This window comes from Cygnus atratus, chromosome Z (assembly GCF_013377495.2).
Source record: "Cygnus atratus isolate AKBS03 ecotype Queensland, Australia chromosome Z, CAtr_DNAZoo_HiC_assembly, whole genome shotgun sequence".
In the NCBI taxonomy this organism is placed as follows: domain Eukaryota; kingdom Metazoa; phylum Chordata; class Aves; order Anseriformes; family Anatidae; genus Cygnus; species Cygnus atratus.
In genome coordinates, this window is record NC_066396.1 from 45,290,150 (window position 1) to 45,314,154 (window position 24,005).

Here is a 24,005-nt window from a genome sequence, read left to right on the forward strand (position 1 = left end):
GAACAGTACTGATTAGTCAAGGACTTCTAGATATTGATAGTCTGTACATGGGTTTACACAAGACAAACAGTCTGCAAACCATTAATATAAAAACTGCAGTGCAACAAACTGGTGAATATCACTTGTAATTTTTCTTTTTTTTCTCCATTTTAATGCATGAGTCTCTACAAATCTTATTTAAAATAAAAAAATAAAAGCAGCACTTCCTCTATTGTCCTGGGGCAAAAGGACAAGGTCTGATGCTGTAATGGAAGCTAGCAATTTGATCTAAGATAATACAGATTTCGAGTATGTTGCATATTTTTGAACATCATGGAAGAATTCATCTCTCATGTATTTGAAAGAAGAAAAAGAATTTTTAAGTTTAACCAAAACTCCTAATTGATAACAGCAGAAATAACTTCCTTCAGCTGCCCTGTTGCACTGCTGCCACACACATTCAATTTTGGCACACGGTATGTCACAATTCAAAACAGATTTGGAAACCATGGACTCCCTCACCCACACCTATTCCTTATACTTGTACTTAAGACAGCTTTGGTATGGTATAATAAAAATACAAGACAAAGTATTAAAAACTCAGACAAACTAACCGATACAATTAGATGGGACACAATGAGGTAATGGGTTAATTCACCATATAAGGCTGTTTGGAGAGTTCCAATGTAAAATGTTTGACAGTTTTGTGTTTCTCACCAAGATAACTAGTGGTGGAAGGGGTAGCCTGAAACACATTCACGCCAAACATGAAGTTTTGGTTTAGCTAGAGTTGCTGTGGTGTGTGTTTGTGCACTTATTTTATGCAAATTTCTTCTGATGAACCTGAAAGTGCTAATGGCATTGCTGGTTACTTTAGAAAAGGGAAATTCCAATTCGGAATTTTGAAGGGGTGTGAAATAGGCTGTCTTTTTTACATTAGAAAGAAGTTCATCTGAGAGATGGGCAAAGCCAAACAAATACTAATGAATTTTCTTCTAGCTCTCACCATGCTACTTTCATACATTTTTTCTGCCTATTAAGACTTACAATCAGTTTACTGATCATATTTTTGAGATGATAATATTCCTCAAAAAAAAAAAATCGTATTTGCACAACATACCTGCTATTGTGACTAACTGTACTTCCCCTTTACAGCAAGGGGCCAAAAAGAAAAAAAGAAAGTAAAAAGAAAACTTTAATCTTTTTATCAGGGTGAATTCTGCCTCGTTCTTTTAGGTGCGCTTCACCTAGAAGAGAGTGGAGGTGAGGGTGATGATTAAGTGGTAAACCAAAAATATTTAGGGTCTAAGCCTCAGTGCTCCTTATTTCGCACCATGCAAGCCTTTCCTGTTTTCTTTGTATTCATATTTGCGAATTTGTAGTATCCAAACTTACAGATGCTACCAGTAAGCTCACATACATTTTATATCCTGCCTCCCCTCCAACTCATGATGCACTGTCCTGCCACAAAAAAATTATTCAAACCAATGTGTGGTTATTCACAGTGGCATTGAGAAACTACCAGCGTAACAGAAAACTTCCTTTTATTTGAAAAGACTGGAACTAGTCACTGTTCCTGCCTATTTACATTCACAGAAAGAAAATTCTCCCCCTTGCAAAGGTAATCTGTATCTTTTAAAAAACTCTGTTGCTAACATTCCAGATGTAGTTTTCAACTCCTTTCTACTATAAGTTACCAATGAAGAGAGAACTGTATTCTATTTAAGGCTATGTGGTACCAGGCCTCATCTGAGGGACACGCAGCTATGAACTTCCAGCTGGCAGACAAGGATGAATCGCTGCAAAGCAAGCCTTTGAGATTTCATAGTGTGAAAACTGGTAAAGAAAAAAGGCTGCCAGTGTTTGAAGACAGTCTTGTAGTGGATGAAAATCTCAGCCTCAGATTGTTCTAAAAACTTACACCGCTTTTAACAGAGAGGTAAGCTGTAGTTTTTAATGTGTTATAATTAGATGTTAATAATTATACCTGCCCCTGAGTTCCACTACCAATCTCAGTTGTACAGCAAGTTTATTTCCCCCCCCCCCTTTTTTTTTTTAAGGTGCTGCACTCATTAGGTGTCTTCAAGCTAAAAAAAACAGTGACATTCATAAGTTATTAAATGTACCAATAAAACCTGGGGAAAAAAAATCTTACCTTTCAGATACAGTAATCTAAAGTCTCGCTTAAAAGACTTGAAGATATGAAAAGAAACAGTAATGACATTTCAGTACGACAGCACTGCTTTAAATGGTAAGCTGTTTTTCCTCCCTATTAAAATCATACCAGATTTAAAGCAATTACAATTAGGTAAAAGAACCAATGGTTGTGAACAACTAAAATACTCATTACTATTAAAAGCAACATAATTGCTTTTTGTTAGTTTTGTTTTTTTTTTTTTCAAAACTAAAAAAAACCCTTTGAAAATAAAGCACTCTTTGGTGGACAATAGTTACTGTGTTCTCAACACTGCGGCTTCATAAAAAAATGTCATACAAAGTAAGAAAGAATAGCCAGTTAACGCAGGAGAGTACCCATACTACAAGTAAAAAGCCTTTGTGGTTGATTTTCAGTCTCAAGTGGAGACTTGAGCCCAGTCTGAATGAACAACACAGATACATATTTAAAAACTCCCACCATCTTTTCACTTCTGGTGGTCAGCAGCTATAAGTGATTGCCATCACAATTTATACACATGCATCATATATACTAGGAAGCCCTCTTTATAATAGAGAACTTACATATTTACACCTGAGTCTGAATTTACACAGATTTTGTTGGCATTGTTTGAGGAAGTGTTAGCAATTAGGACACTGTCTATTGGGCATGTTGACAGTTCATTTTATTCTACAAGTACGAAGGAGTTTCTTCTGTTTAACCTTTGCTGAGAAATGAAGCCAAGGTCATCTTCCTAGAATTGCATCAAGTCTGTTATAGTTGTATCCCCTTCATTCCTGGATATCCCCTTTCAACACTGGTTGCTTGCTTGAAATTTAACGCAATACTGTTTTAGTCCTTGGGATGGACTGGCTGCTGAAATAAAACAGATTTGAGGAAAAAAATTAAATACACACTAAAAAAATATTTCAAGTAAACATTGCTGACAAGAAAAAATGAGCCAACGTTACTTCAAAGAAAGGAACAGAAGATAAATGTCATTGCATCTAGGAACATAGCAATACCGTTTGTAAATAAAGCACAGACTGGTCTGATCACAGACAATACAAAGAAAGGGTCAGTTTCATACAGAAAAGCAAGGAAGGATTCAAAGTACCATGCAATCATTAATCGCAACTGCTGCAAAGCACTCTTTTTCCTTCTCTCCCTCTGAACTATCAGACTGTAGGAAAGAAACAGTGAAGTAGAAAGAATAATAAAGAAACATTTTTTTAGAACTAGATTTAGATTACATACAGATAAGCTCCAAAATGCTGCAAGCAATTTTCAGTGTTTGAACAAGAGTGCAGAAGGCTGCTTTACAATTCCAAGCAAAGCAAAGGCATATGAGATTTCAAAAGCATATTCCTCTTTGTTAGTTTTTGTGATATATACCTTTCTGGTTGAAAGAAGTAAATGAAACTATATGATGTGGCTTTCATACGTTTTCTCCTGTCCCCCAGTTATTTCTTCTTGTAATAACTTGACCTCCATTCCCTTAAAGACCTCTCTACCTAACAAAATTCCTTCACCACTCAAGATTTCAATTCTAACCAATTACTAACTACATACGTAATCCTACATCTATAATGTGTGATAAGACAGAAAATACTGTTTTCAGTTATTTGGGAATTTTTGAAGTACCTATATGAAAGGGGAACACTGTTGGCCAGGATGCATAGTGTTCCTGTCCTGGCACAAACACAGGTTGGGTATGCGTTTCTGCCAGTCCAGCTGTTAAGTGAGGATGCTATTCCAGTTGGGGATCTTTGGGATCGAGCATGGACAATGATGGTTTACGTTAAGGGTTAAGATTTTAGGATTGCTCTTCCATCCTATATACTTTTCCAGCTGAAATAGCACATTATTCCATCTACTAAAAGTGATTTAATATCAAGAAAGTGAGGAGGGAAGAAGGAGAGGAAAATGATGCATCTGTCCTTAGAGTGATCTGGCATATGCATCTTGTTAAAATACAACTGCTGACTTCTCAGTAACTGGCAGATTTACATGGGACACATCCTAACCTGAGAAACAAGAATAGGTCTGGGGCATCCACGGAAAGAGACTGTGGAGAATACTTCAGTAATGTGATTTCTTGCAGTTCAATGAGAGTGTTATTTCAGTCACAAGAGACAACGTGTTGCATCCACCAGTACTGGTCTTTTGTAGATGGCAGGTGACTTCTAGAGATGTTCCACAAAGGAAATGCAATGAACATTATTAATTGTATTTAAACTCTCTCAGATCCCTTAGCAAATTCAGAATAGGGTATTTTAGCTGCAAAGAGCTGTTTTGGCTAAAGAACCAATCTGGGGGCACTTTATACGATGGCGTCTCCAACAGTCTGAAGGATGAAATTGTAGATGCGTTACTCAGCTGTGCAAATCATACTGCACTAGGATCGGTCACAAATGTGATTCATCTACAGTAAAAACTGTGCAAAATGACCTAGAGCATCATCAAATAAGATTCATATAAAAATACTGCAAGATGTTTTCACTGGAATACATCAGACAGACAAGAAAACAAAAGAATAAAGGTCTATGTTAATGTCAGAAGTTCAGAAAAGGCAACAGTACCCTGACAAAGATGGATGTTGGTTAGGACGTGATTTCAACTTTTTAACAGTAATTATTATCCTCTACCTTGCATTCTATTTGATCTGGAATAGGTCAATTTGAACTAATGCAAATTCACAAATTTCAAGAAATTCGTACAAGCTTCAAGTGAAAAGACATGAAAAAAGAAAGGAAGGCTTAAAAAAGAGTGATGTTTTGCCAAATGCTACAAGAAAAATAAAAGGACACCTACAGGATTAATAGCGAGGTACTAAATTGGAAGTCCATGAAATTATACAATCATACTGCAGTAGCCTTTAGAGGCACCACAACCCAATTAGCCTTCTCAGATAAGAAGATAATTAAGAACTTCAGAAATGTGACAATAAGTATTTAGGACTACTTTGATTATTTGATCCATGCATAAACTGACTGACACTCTTTGATCTCAAAAATTAGAAGACACAGTATACAGAATGAAATATTTGGGGTAGAAGTTTTTGAAAATACATTAAAATATGAAATGTTTTATGAAGTTTGAGATGATTTAAAACCTGATCCTTCATTTAAAACCTGAAATCTTCCATTAACTTTATTTTAGGGATGCTGTTTCCTTCTAGTCTCATCTCACACAACGCAAACATCTACTTGAAGGTATGCTTTTCACGAACTGAACATCTCTGTTCAGTTACACATCTGCATGTGTACATCTACCAGGAGTTGCAAGTAGCTTAAAACTGGAGGGGCATGAAGAACAAAAAAAGCTGTCAGAATCCCATCAGTCCGTCTGACATGGAAAAAACAATGCAGAATGGAGACAAACCTCTGTGAAAGACCTGAAGTATTTAGTAAAGCACACTTTTCAGGAAAGATAAAATATTTCTTACATATTGTTCTATGAATCAAAATGTAATTCATAAAATTCATATGGCTGCTGCTGAAAGTTCTGACTAGCATATTCCTTTAGCCTGCTATTCATTATTTCCTTTGCCCACTAGAGGGGATTTTTTGTAACTTCCGTCACCTGCAAAAAAGAATGAGGCTGGGGAAAGAAAAGCTCTGTAGGGAAAAAACTGCACAAGAACCTGGAATTTTAAGCAATATTTATAAAGTGTGCCACATAACTAGCTTTTCTTTTCTTTTCTCTTTTCATTATTCACCACCTTTTCTCTTCCCACAAAAACATCTCTTCATCACCTGGTAGATCCATTCAAAAGTTTTTCACTGCAAGCCTGAGTCAGATTCTGGTCATTTGAAGCCACTGAAAATTACCTGAAAATTGTATCAATTTACATTCTCAGGCTCATCTTTGATAATGCCGTGGAAAACCGCAGTAGAGGGGCATGAATGCACACTCACAGAAGAAACTTATCAGTCATGTGGCCATATGTAGACTGAACAGGTTCAGTCCAGATTACTGACACTGATACTGTCATTACAAAATCTCATATCCACATACATGTACATTTTAGACACTTCACCTACCCGCCACCAGATTCTTCCTAATACTGCATTTCAGTCGTCCACATCAAATTCAATTCCTCTTAGCGTTGACTTAGCATGCTAACTAATGCTCAATGCTGTGCATTTTTCTGCCTCTGACTCCAGGCAGATGTTTGGTAATGGAAGACTTTTGTTCCCCAAATCCCTCACCTTCAGGAATTCTTATTCACATTAGGAATTACAACATACAATTCCAAAAAGTTCAAAGGCTCAGCAGCATATGCAAATCCCTTAAGATTTAAGGTTCCAGATATTCTCAGTACATGACATAAACCATAAAATTGCTTCACATTTCTCATTGCTAGGAGGAGGAGTCAGACTGTGGCAGAAACCCCTATCAGCAATGGATAGGCCAGCTCAAAGTATTTGTCTACAGAAAAATTACTGGATCTTTAAAGAGGTTAACTCTCACCTTTTTAAGCTTTTTTTTCGTGCAGCAGACCTGGTAGTTCTTTTAGTAATGTCTGTATTGTCAGAAATGCTAGGTTCAGAGGTTTTGTTTTTCTGAACACTGGACTGTGGAATTACTCTGAAAAGGGTAGGAAAAAAAGAGAGATTATATAACCTGAAAGTTTCTAGGAAAACACTGAAAAGAGGATGTTACAGTTGCAGCAGAAATAACAAGTATCAGTTGGCTTTTCAAAAATCATTCTGAAAAGCAAACTGTTCTGCCTGAAACACAGCCTTCTCTTTATAATGTTCTTATAATTATGGTGATGCAAGTCTGTTTTACTAGGAATAGAAATGGTTTTTGGTTGGTTGGTTAGTTGATTTGGTTTGTTTTTTTCATCTTTCAAAGAATAGATCGAACAATAAATTGTAATTTTCTTCTAGGTTTTTGGAGGACAAAAAAAGCTAAACGTCTTAAGTTACTGCAACAACAGGAAAAAAAAAAGGAGCAAATCTGAAGTATGCAACAAAAACAAATGTTATTTTCCAGACTGACATAGAGGAATTCAGAAAAACAAAAACCAAAAATAACAAGTAATTCAATTGGTGAAGATCAGAGTCTAAATCTCCTGCAGTTAACCATGATATATTCCCTTCAGATAGAGCAGCCTGGGGAAAGAATATTGAATATGCTGGTATTCTGCTCTTACAGGGAATAACTACACCATACTCAAAGTTCAGCTTTGCATGCTAATTGTGCTAAGAAGATTCTCTTGAAGACTCTTGAGAAATGTATTGACTGTTTCCTAAATAGGCAGATAAATCCTCATGTTGTTTATAGTGTCAACACCAATAACAAAGGAACTATGGATTATGAAATGCAAGTAACTATTTTTAGCCACCATGCAACTGGTTTGTAGGGAAACCACATTTTCTGTATTCCTAAATAATTGTAGTAAAATTATAATCCTAAGGAAAAAAAGTGACAACTTGCCTGTGGAGTCCAGAGATATATATATTTAGTGTAACATTTAATTGGCCTATTTTCTATTCCATCTGTGCAAATTTCCAGCTATGAAAATGTGCATTGTTTTAGAGATTTATATAATGTAGGGATTCATTCTTTTTTTTCCCCTGTGGCTATTAGCATTCCAATTCCCAGTGGCTTCACTGAGTTCATCTCTGCTAGCAAATTCTATTAGATTAGTAGTTAAAACCTTCATTAAATTATATGAACTGTTGTCCAGTTGCTTAATACTCTGAAAAAAAAAATGCTTTCTAAGAATCCTAGATGTGAACGTAAAAACATAAGTTCTGTAGCAAAAGTGGACAGGCATGTATGGAAGAAATATATATGAGTATTTTCATACTTGTGTAACATATTCACTTTTGAAGAGGCAATTACTGAAAACATAAATGGTAAAAAGAATGTATTTTCACTATTTTATAGAGATTTGATAGTAGAAGTAGAATATGCAAGTGTACCTGAGAGAACACAATTTCATCTAAAATAATTTCTGTACTATATTTCTGAATTGTACAGCAGTAAAACTGATCAGCAACATTATTTACCACCTACTTCTGTATTGTTTGGGAAACGGGTGACTACATAACCAAAAATTTCATGTACGTTCAATTTACATTGGAACAAACGTCTTTTAATATTTCAGATTTATAAAACCAAGCACCTTGCTTTGCGAAAGTCCAAACTAAACAGTCTTTTCTTCCTCCTGGACAAGATACAAGATTTCAACAGCAAGGACTATTAAAATGCAAAGAAGATTTTACTGTAAATAGTATACAAAGTCAGAGGAATCAGTTATTTGAGAGGCTAAAAATAAACGAGATACCTTCAAAACTGTATCATGTTTCAGCAGACAACACAAATTCTTCTAACAAAAATCTGTTTTCCTCGCATGTCCAAGGTGAAAAGGTTCAAAACCTTAAAGTCCACTTTTGAATTTCTTCTGCTCTTACAAAGCAATTCAAACAAGTTCTAACACTAAAACTTAAAATTCTCTTTTCAGTGCCACAGTTGTCATACAACATGAACAAATCTGGGCTACTGCACTTTGAACTAAGCTTTGAAAATGTCACCAGTGCTGAAAACAGACCAACGTTATACCTTCGATCTGTGCCACTAGCAATTTCCAGGACTGAATGAAAAGGTACAAAGCTTGCTTACCCGTCTAACTTTTAGTCACCTAAAATAAAGTAGGACTGAATTGTGATACATGCTCGTTTATGAGTGTTTATGCAGACAGAAATACGTAAAATTGTGTTTTCTCCTTAAACATATACATACAATGTCTCTCTGTATAAAAACCATGTAATGTATATATAAAAGAAAACAAAACTTATTGGAAAATGGTCTAATTATCTTTCTCTTGCAGTTCATTTTTTCCAGACACCAAAAGTTCAGAAAAGAAGATAAGTATATAGGTTTAAGCCATATATACTGACTAGTATAAACTAAAACACTACGAAGTGTTAAGATACCATCTTGCACAAACAAATATTCATCTTTTTGTCATGTCATAGGACAAAAAGTCACTACTTTCCACAGAATTGTATTTTGTGTGTTCGAAACGAAGAAATTAAATAAGGTTCTAAATGGGAAGGCAAATTATAAAAATAGGCACCATATACAATTTCACTGCAAAACCAAGCCAACCATGACACCCTCCTCTTAAAATTGCTATATTTACCTAAGGGTAGGGAGAGAAGGAGCTGGCTTATGGGATCAGCTCAGAGCCAGCTTTAAGCATAGTAGAACCTTTAAGATCATGTACTCTTTAGTAGTTATTTTACATTTACAGAGATACAAAACATCACACAACCAGCCCAAGAGTATAGACTAGCTGAATTCCCGATTAGCAGAATATTTGCTGAATGATCAGACAGACACGTTTAACTCAGATGGCATTCTAGCCTTCCAAGGCTTACAGCGAGCACCTCAAGGAAAACAGATGAGTTCCCATTTATTGCACTGACATGGTGTTACTAAACACACAGCCGTCTTGAGACCCAGCTGTCAGCTTATGAGCAGCAGCGCTGCCATCACGCTTTTACTGAAATGCTACCTCGTACATGTGAGCTAAGACATAAAACTAGTTTTAACGTAAGGAATTTTGATTTAACACATGATTAGAGTAATAGCCTCACTTGAGAGCAGGTTTCATAAATAGGCTTTAAAATGAACATGAAATGTAGCTACAGTAGAAGAAATCCTCCCAAAATCACAGCACCAAAAAAAAAAACAACTATGTTACAGAAGAGTAAAATTCACAGGACACCCACCCTACTGCTTTGTAACTGTTCATATAAAATTGTATGTCATGTTGCACAACTCAGCAATTAACTTACAGAAGAACCAGAAGAAAGTGCATCTGATGTACACAAATATTTTCTATTTAATGAAATATGACTTAAAAAAATAAAAAGCAGAGCGTTCCCTGAAGACATGCTACAAGATGCTTTAATAGCCACACTACTAAAATAGGTAAACCATGTATGCTAAGTCTTTCATTTCCACTTAATCTGTGATGAAAACATCACTTGGTATTTCTGAACCTAATACATTCCCCAACACCACGCTAGTTTGCATACTACTTCTTTTTAAGCTGATGTATTGGTCTTTAAACAAATCAAAGCCTGTTTAAATGGAAAAGTGCTGGGTCGGCAGCACCTTCTTGTAAATAGTTCACAAGTTTGTTTTATCATTTAAACTGGGGGAGGGGACAGGGGGCACATGGACCTATGACACAAAAAAACTACCCCAAAACCTGATATAAAAAACAGAAAACTCGAAATGCCAATAAGGCAATACAACCTGGTGAAATCAATCCATGTAAAAAAGCTCTTTTAAAACATAATTGACTGCAATATCCTAGGGAGGGATAAAGGGAAGAGAGGCTACACAAAAGCATATCTTCCCTGACCTCTGGGGGGGGAGGGGGGAGGAGTTTACCCTTGCCAAGGTTATCTGTTTTATGAGGTCCTGATTTTGGTTTGGACAGAGTTAATTTCTTCATAGTAGCTGGTGCAGTGCTGTGTTTTGGATTTATGACAAAAATAATGTTGACAACTCACCAATGTTTTAGTTGATGCAGAGCAGTGCTTGTGCAGAGCCGAGGTCTCCTCGTGCTGCCCTGCCAGCGAGGAGGCTGGGGGTGCACCAGGAGCTGGGAGGGGACACAGCCAGCACAGCTGGCCCAGGCTGACCAAAGGGATGTCTCATACCGTGTGGTGCCATGCTCAGCAATAACAGCTGGGAGGAGGTTGGGGGACATTAGGAGTGATGGTGTTTGTCTTCCCAGGTAAGAGCTAAGCATGATGACCCCTGCCTGCTTTGCTGGAAGTAGCTGAACACCTGCCTGCCATGGGAAACAGCAAATGTATTCCCTGCCTGGTTTTGCTTGTGCACACAGCTTTTGCCTTACCTAATACACTGTCTTTATCTCAACCTACATGTTCTTCCACTTTTACTTTTCCAATTCTCTTCCCCAGTCCCGCTGGGAATGAGTGAGCAAGCAGCTGTGTGGTGCTGAGCTGCCTGCCTGGGTTAAACCACTACACTGCCAAATGCAATACTGCTCCATCCCTCGTCACCTCTCTCTTAGGAGGGCTGGCCTGAGACTTTAGGATTTTTAGGAAGACTGGCCTGAGACATCTAACACTTTCCTAAGTTACCAGTAATCAACAAGTGACTTGATATTCTTCATTCTACAGGGCTTCAGCATACAGGACTGCCAGGCTAGCCAAGATTGATGACTGAATTACTACCCTGATTGATAATTTGATCTCTTAAAGCAGAAGGGACACTAGCTGTATAATGGAGAGAACATTAGCCTAGCTTTTAAGATAAAAATAGGTGTTTTCTCTTCCTGGACATAACACAGTATAATTGTCAATGCTGGATATGAGACAGGGGCACCAGTAACGCCATTGCCTGCATAATGACAGATTTACCAACATCAGTCAATCTTTTCTCTTCTCTTCTAGCAAAGGAGTTTTTAGAAAGAACACACACATTTTAAGAGAAGACTTCTGAGTAAATCTGATCCTACAGTACAGGAAAATAAAGGATGGATTCTTTTATTTTTTTACAGTAGTTTGTTTTTTTTTCTGTCTGCCTTCAGAAATCTAAGGCTTGACTTCTGTAAAACACTAAGACAAGAGTTATTCACATATTCAGCGTAAAACTTCAGAAACAACTCTTGTCTAAGTACAATATTTGACAAAGTTAGGTACCGATGGGGGAAAAAAAAAAGATTAAAACTACCTCAGCTAACGCTAATGGGGTAACTAAATTGCCCATGACTCCTCCAATTCTCATTTTTAGTTATTAAGTCATTTACCTTAGCAGAACTATTTCCATACTTTTTAGAAGTATGGCTCTGAGGTCAAAGGTGAGGAGGATAGCATCTCCTAACCATAAAGTTCTGACAGGACAGAATTCCTTTTCTTATTCAGTACTATGGTGTAAAACACTTTTCCTGACCTATTTTTTCTTTAAGACCACTGAATTTTCAAGTATTCACCCAAAGTAACCATTTTTTGCTTCCGGGGTGGTGATGGCAGAGTAGCCCCAGGGAGACAGGGTAGCAAGCAGAAGGGAGCTGTTCTGGTTCCCTGGCAGTTCTTCACGCTGTTGAAGTTTTAATTTCGCCAAAAGATGAAAGTTGCCATCTGGTGAAAGCACCTTTTAAGTGAAAGCTAGACACAACAACCACTGCAGCCACTCTGATAAAAGCTGGAGAAAAGAGTAAAAATTGTACTCAAGGAACTAATATGTTTTTAATGATTTATCCAGCTCCTGAATTTAAGTAACAGAAAGGAAGTGTTAAACTAGTCTCATAAAGCTCTATAAAAATAATTAAAGAACAGAAGAAGATGAAACCAGATTGCTTGGGTAAACAAATGTGTCTTGTCCTAATACTGCAACCTGTCACATCTTCTGCTATAAGGGGAAAAATGTCCCATTTTACTGCCTCTTATGGCTTAATACTATAATCCCTTCATAAAAACAAAGACCTACTGCCATTTCTAACAAATTCTAATTCCTGGCATTACACATGAGTAAAACCATCCTTTGGGAGATTAAGCACCTTTGCAAGTTCATGAATTTCCAAGTAAAATTGGAGCTAACATCTTTATTTGCAATATGCAAAGGAGAGGATCATATTTTAAAATAGCATTTTTTTCTTTTTTATAAACATAGTTTTGCTTATTTGCAGAAGCATGCAGAGAAGAAAGGCTTCAAAACTATAAATTATCCTAATTACAAAAGCTCTGCACCTTTTGTATTGCAAGCCAGCCATAAAAATCACTCAGTTATTCCAAATAATATATACAAAAATACAACAAAGCGAGAGCAGTGAAAATTAGTCTTGCAACAAAGCCAGTAAGAAACATGGTATGAAAACATGCACTTATGAGACATACCAGACAGAAAGCATGAGCTATTGTAGAGAAATGGAATGGGACACTTACACAGTGGCTCTCTCTCAGGGGGTCCTGATGGTTACTATGTTCTTAAACCATCTAGACAGAATAGCAGGCTGGGAAGAAGGGAGCCACATACAATCCACCAGATGACAATGCTACACAGTGTAGACACCAGCATAGCTAGGAGCCATCTAAAAAAGGGGTTGGAGGGGGAGGAAAAGGTGAACAAAAATTCAAAAGCAGAAGCTATTGGTGCATTTTAGCTTGTTTCAAGTTCTTCAAAAGCATATTGCTCTATAATCTTAAGCCAAGCATTTTCTTACTTTCTACGACTATCACAATCCATGCAATCGTAACTTGTCAGATGTATCCACGTGTTACCAGAAGCAAAGCAGTATTTCTGAAATCCACACTGAAGTCATTTATTTCTTCCAAAGAAAGTCCACATCACTCTTTTGAAAAAAAATGCCTTCTAGACCAGTGTATCTCTGACCACTTGTTGCTAACTTCTACGCAGTTTGATCAGCCTGTACTGACAGATCCTACTTCACAATCTTGTATTTTAATAGAGAAACTCTAGATCAGAGCCAGATCAGTTTCTAGTAACAAACAATTTATGTAAGCACCCAGATGGTGAGGATATATTGTCTTCCTGTGTTCAAAAGAGCAAAAGCTAATTCATAATCCCTTTGCCAAAGGTGCAGCATATTGCTCATTAGAACATATACAAAGCATCCATTCACCAAGGTGTAAACAGCTTATACAACCAACTTCAACAAACATTAAGAAAACATTATACACAAACCGCTTGGGACTTAAGCTTAAATCACGCCTCTAGCACAAAAAGACTAATTCTCCCAGCTTCTAGTGCTCTTACTTTTTTTTTCTATTTCTCTCTGAAATAAAACTGCATAGGGAACTTTTTTGTTTGTTTGTTTGCTTAGATAAAATTAATCTATTTCATAGTGGAATTAATTATTTTTTGATTCTGAACTATAATGGAAAAAAGACTAACAGCTATTCAGGTATGGAAGACTTCTAAATCAGGTAGGGATGCTAAATATGCCTAGTGATATTTTGGTTTAGTAACATTAACTCACAGAATGTAAAAGGTTCTAGATTTGTCACCAAATTACTTCAGTACAAGCTGCAAACCCTACAATAACTGATGGAAACAGGAGGAAGGAAATTGCAACTCCTTGTTAGCATCGCACCTCCCAGTTCCACAAGGCACACTATGCAAGCAAAACTACCAGAAGCTCTTAGTCATTTATTTTAATTCCACAGAACTACAAACTAACTAGTTTTAATTAAGGGCGTCCTGTTACAGAATGCTTTGTGGATGGAATAGTTTTTTAATAGTTGATAGTCTTTATGCATATTAATACTGTGCCTCTGATTAGACTATCATACAGTCAACGTTCATTCTGTAGAACATACAGTAAATGAGATATTTCACAAACTTTATTATATGACTTAAATTACTACTTATGAAAGAGTATTATGAAGTAGAAATGAAGGCACTATGTGCCTTAGAAACTAATGTGCAAAGTAGATGGTTTTTAATGTACTATCTGAGTACACTGAGGTCCTGTGTTGGTTTTTTGTGTGTGTTTTGTGTTTTTTTTGTGTGTTGTTTGTTTGCTTTTGGTTTTAATTTCACTTGGGTACAATCTTTGTTCTTTATATGTTGTTTATTGTACGATTGCCTTTGTAACTGATGAAACTAAGAGATTCTTTTAAAACAAAACAGAATTCTTACACAGCAATAAGTGAGGGTTTCCAAAGGCATTCCTTTACCTTCAGCATATTCTTACAATATACCTCTTGCCTTTCTAGAAGTCTGATGACACTTTTGGTCTTTAAAAAAAAAGACCATAGTGAGCTAGGAGTTTTGCAGCAGCATCCCTACAGAAAGGCTGCAAAATAAAAGCCTAGTTTCTTTTGGTCTATGACTCTAGTGCTGTATTATTTGCAAAAAAAATCTGACAGCCACGGGTCACCATTCCTTTCCTAGAAATCAAATGAGGTCCCAGATATGTCTTGCAAGTCTTGCATTCTCTGTAGTTTATGTAAGGGTAACCAGAAAGCTCTTTTACCTATCGTTGCTACAATTTGCAACAGATGCAAATGACTGTTGACTAAAAACTTCCCCTTACAGGTGATGTTTGTCTAAAACAAAGAGACTAATATACCAGATTCCCAAACAGAACCACAGCCCTTTGAATTTATTCAATGAAACACTGCTACTGGCCAGAGCTGCCTTCCAGAGTACCAGCCATTATCCCAAAGCCCACAGGATTTAGTGAAAGTTCTTCTCCAAAGACCTGAAAATGAAACAAAGCTAAAGATTCTTCTTCCAACTATTCTTTTTAAGTAGTTGACCTTACTTCAAAAATGAGAACATACCTTATTTCAGCCAATCAAACACCACCAATTGGAGTTGTATTCCTCCATTTTTATACTACCACAGGAAGGACAAGGGAATGTTTACGAACTACGAATACGTCATTCAGAAATAACCATGGGAACTTGCAGAGCACCGAGCATTGGAATCAACAAACAATACAGACAACAAGAAATTGAGTAATGCAGTTCTTCAAACAAGTCCTCCTGCCTCCTTAATGCTCACAAAGCTCTCAGAAGAAAGGTGAATCTCATGCTTGTTTTAAATGAGCAAAAACAGCCTTGCCAACAAACTTTTGGGTGCTACAACAAGTATGAAGAAGATAAAAGTATTTCTGGCATTTATGCATTCAGGAATGGACTTACGTTAGCGGAGATGCAACCGTTGCTTTTGCTTGCCTTCTACTTTTCAGAGCACGAAGCTTATCACCTTGTGTTATACAGTTTGTTTCATCTTCGTCACTATACTAGATAAGTGTAGGGGAAAAAAAGAGGTAAATATACTCATTTAGAAAGTTAACAATTAACCTTATTTTAAATCTTGAACTTAGAATTATCCCAACAAGAAAGTTTACCAAAGTTTTTCATTCCAGTGAATTACACGCATCAGAATGTTGTCTACTTTTAAAACAGTAGAAACACATCTCGAATCTTTGTATAGGTACAATACAATCATCACTCAAGTACAGCATTTCCCTCCTTCATCTGCCTTTTTAAAACAGTAATACCTTACTTTTTTTTTTTTTAAGAGAATGCAAGACGTATTACAGAAGCTGTAATTACTTAGAAATCAAAAAAACAAAACACCTTTCATCCCTTCCCTCAAAACACTGAAAGTAATATAAATTCCAAATACAAATATGTAAAGTCCAAATATAAATATAAAGTCCAAAATACAATCACAGAATTTTTGACTGCAAATTGTGAGTACTTTTTTGTTCTAATATTTACTTAATCACAAGATGACAGTAGGACAAGGATACTCCTACCTCATTTGTGTACTGACCTTCATTTTCCATAACCACTATCCATATCTTTTTTTACCTGCAAATCTCTTGGTACAAAAAGGGAAAACAGAAAAAGAATCCAATAACACAGTCTTACTGTACCCACAGGTTTGTTCAGAACCTAAGAGATCCTCAAAAGCATTTACAACTTTTACAAAAGCACAATATTCAGATGCTTACCAGTTCAATGTCCTTTCGGATTGTTCTCCTATTTCTAGTATCATTAATTGAAATATCATCTACACCCGACAGGATTCTTGTTACAGCAATTTTACGGTTTCCTCTCAACTTTGCACGGAAAATGTCCCCTTCTGTCCAAAGTTCTGCCTGTTTCCTATCATGGTATAGAAAAATAATCCCCAAAACCAACAAATTAACAACAAAGATTTTAAGGGTACAAAAAAAAAAAAAAAAAAAAAAAGAAAAAGGCATCTAAATCAATTTTCAAATTTACTTAATCTACTTACTCCATCAGGAAGTGTTGTTGTGGTCCAATCACTGAACCAGGTCTATTTATTCTAATCCAGGCAATAGTTTCAGCAGCTGTCATCCGATAATGCTTCATAATATAACAGGCAATAAGTGTGCCAGTTCGTCCAAGACCAGCTGTGTGAGATAAAAGAATGGCTTCTTTTATATACTTATTTTCATCTGGAATCTGCTGTAGCTACAGACATCGTTACTCAGACAAATAATTAACTGTCCGTTTTATTAAACAAACCTATTACTAATAAAACTCAGTAAGTAAGTAAAACTTACCTTTTCAATTCTTTTTTCCCCATATACATGGTTACTAACACAGAGTTCATGTATTTTTAGTAAGATAACCTTCCAAAGCTAGTGACCTTACAGGTATCTTTACACACACAGACACACATACACACACACAGATATACACACAATATACAAGCAATAGACTAAATAGGCATGTGGATGTTTTTATCTTTTCACAAAATTCTCAAAGCATTTTAATTACAAATTCAACATAAATTGCACTAAAACCAGTTGTTCTTCCAATCCTTCCTTTAACTAAACTGGTTTTTTTGGTTCACAAGGAAAACCTACATTTTGCAATAAGCAAGTCTGAGCACTAGCCAACACAGGCTGGAATAATCCAGAATAAGAAAACTTTTTTTTGACATGGCCCTAGAAACAGTACCATTTTACCTTGACAAACATGAGAAGGAAGATAGCCAGCTAAGTGGCTCCCCCACTTGATCACTTGCTGTAAATGTCAAACCATGCATCAAATCCTCTCATTTAAGAATCCACTGAACAACACACATGTAAAATCTTCAGTATAGGTGAACAGCCAAGACAACTGCACAGCATTTCCTTTACCTTGCCCAGCTTTAAGAACAGGCTACATTATTCTACTCTTTCTCAAGACTAATAGGAGGCTGAAGACTCTAAGGTAGTCTAGACATTATTAGCATGATAAATATCAGAGGACATCTTGAATATCTTCATCTGAATGAAAACAAAGCAATTGTACCACTGCTGCGTAATCAATTAAGTGGTATACCCAGATTTCACACCTTGGTGGAGAGTAAGAGTATGCACTTGCGTACAACAGTCAAGAAGCTGTTTCACCAAGTCTACTTCACAGTATAATCTATTAAACTATTAAAACTATTAAACATGCTGCAAGTGAATGGCAGATCCAGTAATAAAAATTCAGTCTTTGCAGGTCCCAGGCAAATACTTTAAGAAATCACCTTTCTCTTTCAATCACACTATTATCAGATGTGGAAAGGCAAACATAGTTCCTCCAGAACCACAGAAATCGCTACCGCTCAGAAACCCTCTACACTAGCTGCATTGGGCATGCACTGAATGCCTGGTGCAAAGAACAGTGCAGCTAGTATAGCTAGTATACTGGTATTTTCAAAAATTCACAATTTCTTGTATTTATACCACTTATTGCCAGAAAGACCTATAAACCTTGCCATAATTGAAATTCCTGGTCAGAAGAATCCTTTGAAAGTCCTAGCACTTCCTAGCAGAAAGAGCTGTTAATATTGGCAAGCACACTTTCCCCAACCTCGTTCTTGGAAACAGCTGGAAAGATTTTCCTGGAATTTAAAAAATTAGAAGACAAAAAGCAGAATAAAAGCACAGAAATAATTTGTATAGAAAATCTGCTGCTTGGCAATGTTGTCAGTAACTAGATATAACAGAATTATAGTGGGAAATATCCCAGAAACTGTATAATATATAAGCATTATTTATAATATAAATTGTTTGCACACTATACCTTTGCAGTGAACAGCTACGACACCTTCAGCATTTTCACAAATATTTAGAAATGTTTTAACTATAGTATCACTAGGTGTGCTTCCATCAGCAAAGAAGAGGTCAAAATGCTCAAATCCAGCATCTGTGAAACGTTTGGCATCATACATTTTTTTGTTGAGGCGTATTATAGTGGTGACCTTGTGTTTCCTGAAGTATGGGAAATAAGCTTCTGGAGCATGGTGGGGATAGCCTGTTCGGAAAAAAAGAAGGGAATATAAAGGAGAATAAGGCTCAAAGAGAAAATATGTAAATGAAGACTCAAAAGCAACAGATGAAAACACTTTCAAAATAAAACTCATGTTCAACATAAAGATATAGACTAACTGAAAATGGAATTTTAACATAATCACCTAGATCAGATACAATTAAACCAAGCATTAAAATTTTACTGTCAGGGTTCTTATAAAAGAAAAAGATACAAGGAAAAAACACACTGTTTCAGGAACAATTTTTAAAGCTTGTTCTTACTGATAACAACCAGCTAAGAAAGCAGTGGGCTTGTGTCCCCCACCTCCTTTTTTAAGCATACCATTTTCAATTTTACTTCTTGAATGAGGTCCACTGAAGGCAATGAATTTGTTTGGTATTATCCAGTTAAAATCTCCATTTTCTGCTCTCTGTCAAGAGAAAATGCTTGGTTTATCGTTATCCCTGTATTTTCAGCCTTTTCCTTATTGTTTCAAAATACATGCTAGATAGAAATGATGTACAATTTTTGCCAAAGGAAGTGTGTTAGTTGCCTGCTTTTTGTTTCATCAAGACGATATCACTTGTTCTGAACCTCACTCCTCTTGTGTTCTCCTTTTTCTAAATTACAGTTTTAGAACAATGCAGTTGGTGTTCTTCAGATGAAAGGCAACTGCCAAGTTTAAAATGTTTATAGGTTACTAAATTACGACCTCACCTTATTTCTCTTCACTATTTAGATCATGACTTTTTAGATTCTAAGAGCACCTGATTTTCTCTTTACAGATAACTAGTAACTTTGTATTTCTAACAGTGCACACAGTCAAATATTGTAGTCCTTTTTATTCATATTAGTTTCCCATGCCCCCAAGTGAATTTTGTAGTCTTGGAGTTTCCAAGTCCTATCTTCTTCGCCTCAAAGAATGCTGTTATACCTTTGCCATGAGCTCATATATACATACTTTATCCGCTTTCTGGAAGTCAGCTAGACTTGGACTTTTATGCCCTCAAGTTTCTCATCATGATTGCTCAAGAATATGCAAGACCTCTAAAAAATGGCCAAGGAACAAATTCCCACTTCCCCGTCATTTTCCAGGGCTTTAATAAAAATGTGAAAAAAAAAGCATTTATTTCAATTTTGGTTTCTGCTTTTACCCCATGTTTGAGGCTGACTATGCTTAAATCTGACTTAATATGCTCTCTATGACCATGCACCATTATTTAACAATCATAGTTTAAAGAGGTAAAACAAAAATGAAACCTAATACTACAAAAGAAATAGCACATACTATATTATAAACAATTATCTTAGCATTAATAACAGAAAATGAATCAGAAGACTGATACTGAATACTTACCTCATAATGCTCATATTCATTTACATCAAACACATTGAAATCCAGAAAACCACACTGCAAAGCCTAAAATCCAGAATATAACTTTTAACATGACAACATCTTCTCAATGAGGACAGTTTATCACTGTGTTAGTGTACCAAACACTCCTTAATACCTGTTCTACTCTTTACGAGATTTCTTCATTCATTTGAAAACATACAAAACAACTGAGTCTTGGTGCAAAACAAATTTGTAAATTTTAATGTAAGTGAAGTTAGACAAGAAGGTCTTTCTGTTTTCACTGAATCGTTAAAAAATTCCATACTACAGAAGTACTGTCTTTTTATTACTGCTATCACTACAAAATGCCAGAGAAAAATAACTGGCAAAAAATATCTATTTAAAATATGGGTACATTCTGAAGTCTGCATTCAAGCATTATAAATATTTGGTGCACGAATTATATTCTCTCTCATTAGGATTCTAATATCTTCACTAATTTAAAATTGGCTGCAGATAGACTATGTTCACAGTCCTTAGCAGACATTAGTGTGGTCCCTGCTGCCCCATAATTATCCACAGCCATTATATTTAATATAGGATAAAAATGTAAACATTTGTGTAACTGGCAGTTTACCCACTTGTAAAGTCAGAAAGAGCAAACACAGACGATCTCAAATCCCCAGATATTTTAAATATTACATTCTAATCTCCTCTTTCACTGTATAGCCCTCTGTGGTTTTCTTTGCTGCTCGCCAGTACTGAAAAGAATAGCAATTCATCACTATTGACAAAGCAGCCAAAGTCAAAACATACCAAAAAAAAAAAAAAAAACAAACCTGAAAATCTGCAAGAAGCTGGTTTACTCAATAGAAACAACAGTATTTGGTAGAGATGTCCCTTCCCCCCCTCAAAAAAAAATTATCGGATGGAGACCTGCAGAATTCCCCATTTCACATTTCCTTATTCATACAGACAAAAAAGAACGTAAACAAATTTCCCTTGCCCTGAAATGCCACATTATATAACCACTGTACCGCAATAAGACATTATGTTATGATAATTTGTGGTTAAAAAGCAAACCACACACCTTTTAACATTTGTTGTATTTATATTACTGAAGCAAAACTACAAGTCATTAGTACATACTGAAAGTGCCCCCCCCCCAATAAGTATTGATAAGCAATTCAAAACCTCCTTCAAAGGCAATATCCAGCCTAAAATGTAGTATCAGAGGGCCACTTGATAAACCTGTCACACAACTCTTACGGATTAGAGCTGCAAATGACTGTCCTGAGAAGATTACCTATATAAAACTCAAAATTTGCTCTTTAAAAACTTTGCTGTTTGATTAGATATGGTATCAGTTCACTTCTACGGATGCTTTATCTAGAAGTTTTGTTACAATGCATAATACATAATAAGGTAGACAACAATCAGAAAATCTGCTACTGTACAGCTCTATTTGGCTCCTAACTTCCTGAGCCTTCTCTTCTGGCAGAGAAATATTTAACTGACCTTTTGCAATAAGAAAATATTGTTCTACTTACCTTGCTTATTGCATGAAAACAGTCCAGCAACGTTAGATGAAAACTGCAAGTACCAAATGAAGCATCCCTGTAACGTATGATGTCCAAAACTGTTAAATTTTCCCATTTTAATCCAAGTGAATGCAATTAAAGACACTTCTCTAAAACAACTTTAAAAGATAGCTTCAATATAATCTCTACTATAACAAAAATAATTGTCAGATAATAACTTCACTTTCCTGTGTTATATCTTATGATAGTAACAAAATATAAAATGCATTATGATAACAGATTTAAGACTAAGATTATTCCAGTTATACTTTTCAGAAAAAGTGACATGTTCAATTCACACATCAAAGAACACACATATCTGAAAAATAGAAAGAACTCCTTATGGCAAAAGCTAATGTTTAAATAAGTACTGTATTTAAAACATACACTCTTAAAACATTTTCTTCAGAAGTTCATTTGCAAAAAAGTCAAGTTGTAATACACTGCAATTTTTTCTTCAAATTCCATTTAAAAGAAAAAAGATCCTGCACACATGCATTGTTTTATATATGTGCAAAGAGCATCTTAATATGTCTGTTGAGATACACATTTGTATAGATGCATGAAGACTTTTTTTTAAGAGGCATAAAATAGTTTATGCTTAAACTTGAGAAAATGGTTTTCAAAAAAACCTTTTCTTTCAACTACTGCTTTTTAAACCTTCTTGGTACAAGAATAGCATGTTCTTGGTACACTACCATTACTGGATAGGCACTGTAAAATAAGTATTCTACAGAAATACTACAGTCACTTAAAAATAAGTTTAACTTGAATCTGTATCAGATAATATTATGTCTTGGCAGAACGCCTAATTCTGTAACCATGCAGCTCTTATCAAGAAACAGAGAATCATTAATATTACATTAAAAGTAAAAAATATTCCATTTTCAAACTCAAGCTGAGAGAAGGAAGAACTTCTGAAGAACCTGAATGGCTGCCTCTCCACTTTATCCATACCTTTTTCTCCCTAATGAATCAGTGTGAAGGCAGAAAAAGAGTCAGCAGGTGAAGGAAATAACAGAACCCCATCCAGGTAAGTGAAAAACATTCTTTGCCAGCTGCTAGCAAGTTTTCCTATTGATTGTGACAGAAGTAGCAATTACATGTCTTTTTATTAGTCTATGGCAAGATACTGTTTCTTTGCAGAGATGAAGATGATCTGATGGGAACAGAGCCCAGAGCTACCTCTCAGTTGATCACTCACGTAATCCAAATACTTATATTTGGTTTAATTGTACCAGTAAATTCAAGAAAATGGTAAAATTCCCAGACACTTCAGCATACTGTCTGCTTTATCCTGGGGGCTTCAGAAGTCAACTCTTAATAATTTTAATTGCATAACACATCTTTGCATTTTTATTCAGTAGTGTTATCGAAGTGATGATCTGGAGATTTGGGTAGGCTGTATGACCTGAGTGAAAAGCTACTCTCTCTGATATCCACATACATCTTTAGGATGTTAAGAAACACAAATCTTCTGGATCTCCTTGAGGACTTATTTTTTCCTTCTGCAAATATGAAAAATGGAATTAAAAAGAGAAATGGGATGATGGAGGTATGTAAATTATTAAATAGAGGTTCCACTATACACTTGTACTGTGGCAGTTGGGGTGGTGGGAGAGGTAAGTAAAGGAAATTCAAATTGTGAAAAGCCCAGCTCTTGGCAAGGGTGCTAAAACAGACAAACAAGAAAGTACTGAATTAATCATCCCATAACAATATACTTGGACAGCAAACTTGCCTTCTAAAATTTTTTGGCCATTTTCTGCATATCAAGACAGACAATAGAATGTTAGTTTGGTCCAACTTTTTAAAAACTCTTTTTTGGAAGAACTGATGAAGTTGTTCCTCCATACTATGGATCAACTTTATTTGCCACTCTAAGCAACGTAGCACATACCGCAATGAGAAGTTTGTGGTCTGAAAAAGCTAGGATTACATTCCCTCAGGGTCGAGCAACAACAAACCAGTATGTTTATACACTTCCTCATGGTAAAAAGACATACTTAAGATGTTTAACAATCAACTACCAGCACTAAAACACTGCCAAGTAGGAAGCAATATAGATCAAAAAGCTAAACAAGAGTGTATGTGAAGCAGTGTGGCTCCTTCACCTTCTGTATCATTACACTTCAGAACTACCAGTTCAGCAA

General features: G+C 35.9%; 1 protein-coding gene across 5 annotated transcripts in view; it reads right to left on the reverse strand.

The window, feature by feature from the left end:
- Window positions 1-2,797: 2,797 nt before the first annotated feature.
- CDC14B (cell division cycle 14B) overlaps window positions 2,798-24,005 on the reverse strand; it is a 43,103-nt gene continuing 21,895 nt past the window's right edge. The window contains exons 6-15 of one of the 5 annotated variants that reach the window (XR_004781535.2): window positions 21,823-21,889; window positions 20,294-20,356; window positions 19,279-19,366; window positions 18,709-18,939; window positions 16,919-17,057; window positions 16,632-16,785; window positions 15,811-15,911; window positions 13,084-13,229; window positions 6,611-6,727; window positions 2,992-3,010 (exon numbers count right to left, since the gene is read on the reverse strand). Coding sequence is in view for 4 of the 5 variants with exons in the window: in XM_035565243.2 (XP_035421136.2) it covers window positions 2,971-3,010; window positions 6,611-6,727; window positions 15,811-15,911; window positions 16,632-16,785; window positions 16,919-17,057; window positions 18,709-18,939; window positions 19,279-19,366; window positions 20,294-20,356; window positions 21,823-21,889 (1,000 nt within the window). In the remaining variant the exon portion in view is untranslated. Of the gene's footprint in view, window positions 3,011-6,610; window positions 6,728-13,083; window positions 13,230-15,810; window positions 15,912-16,631; window positions 16,786-16,918; window positions 17,058-18,708; window positions 18,940-19,278; window positions 19,367-20,293; window positions 20,357-21,822; window positions 21,890-24,005 lie in introns of all 5 variants that reach the window. The other 4 variants (XM_035565247.2, XM_035565246.2, XM_035565244.2 and 1 more) reach the window with 4 other exon arrangements.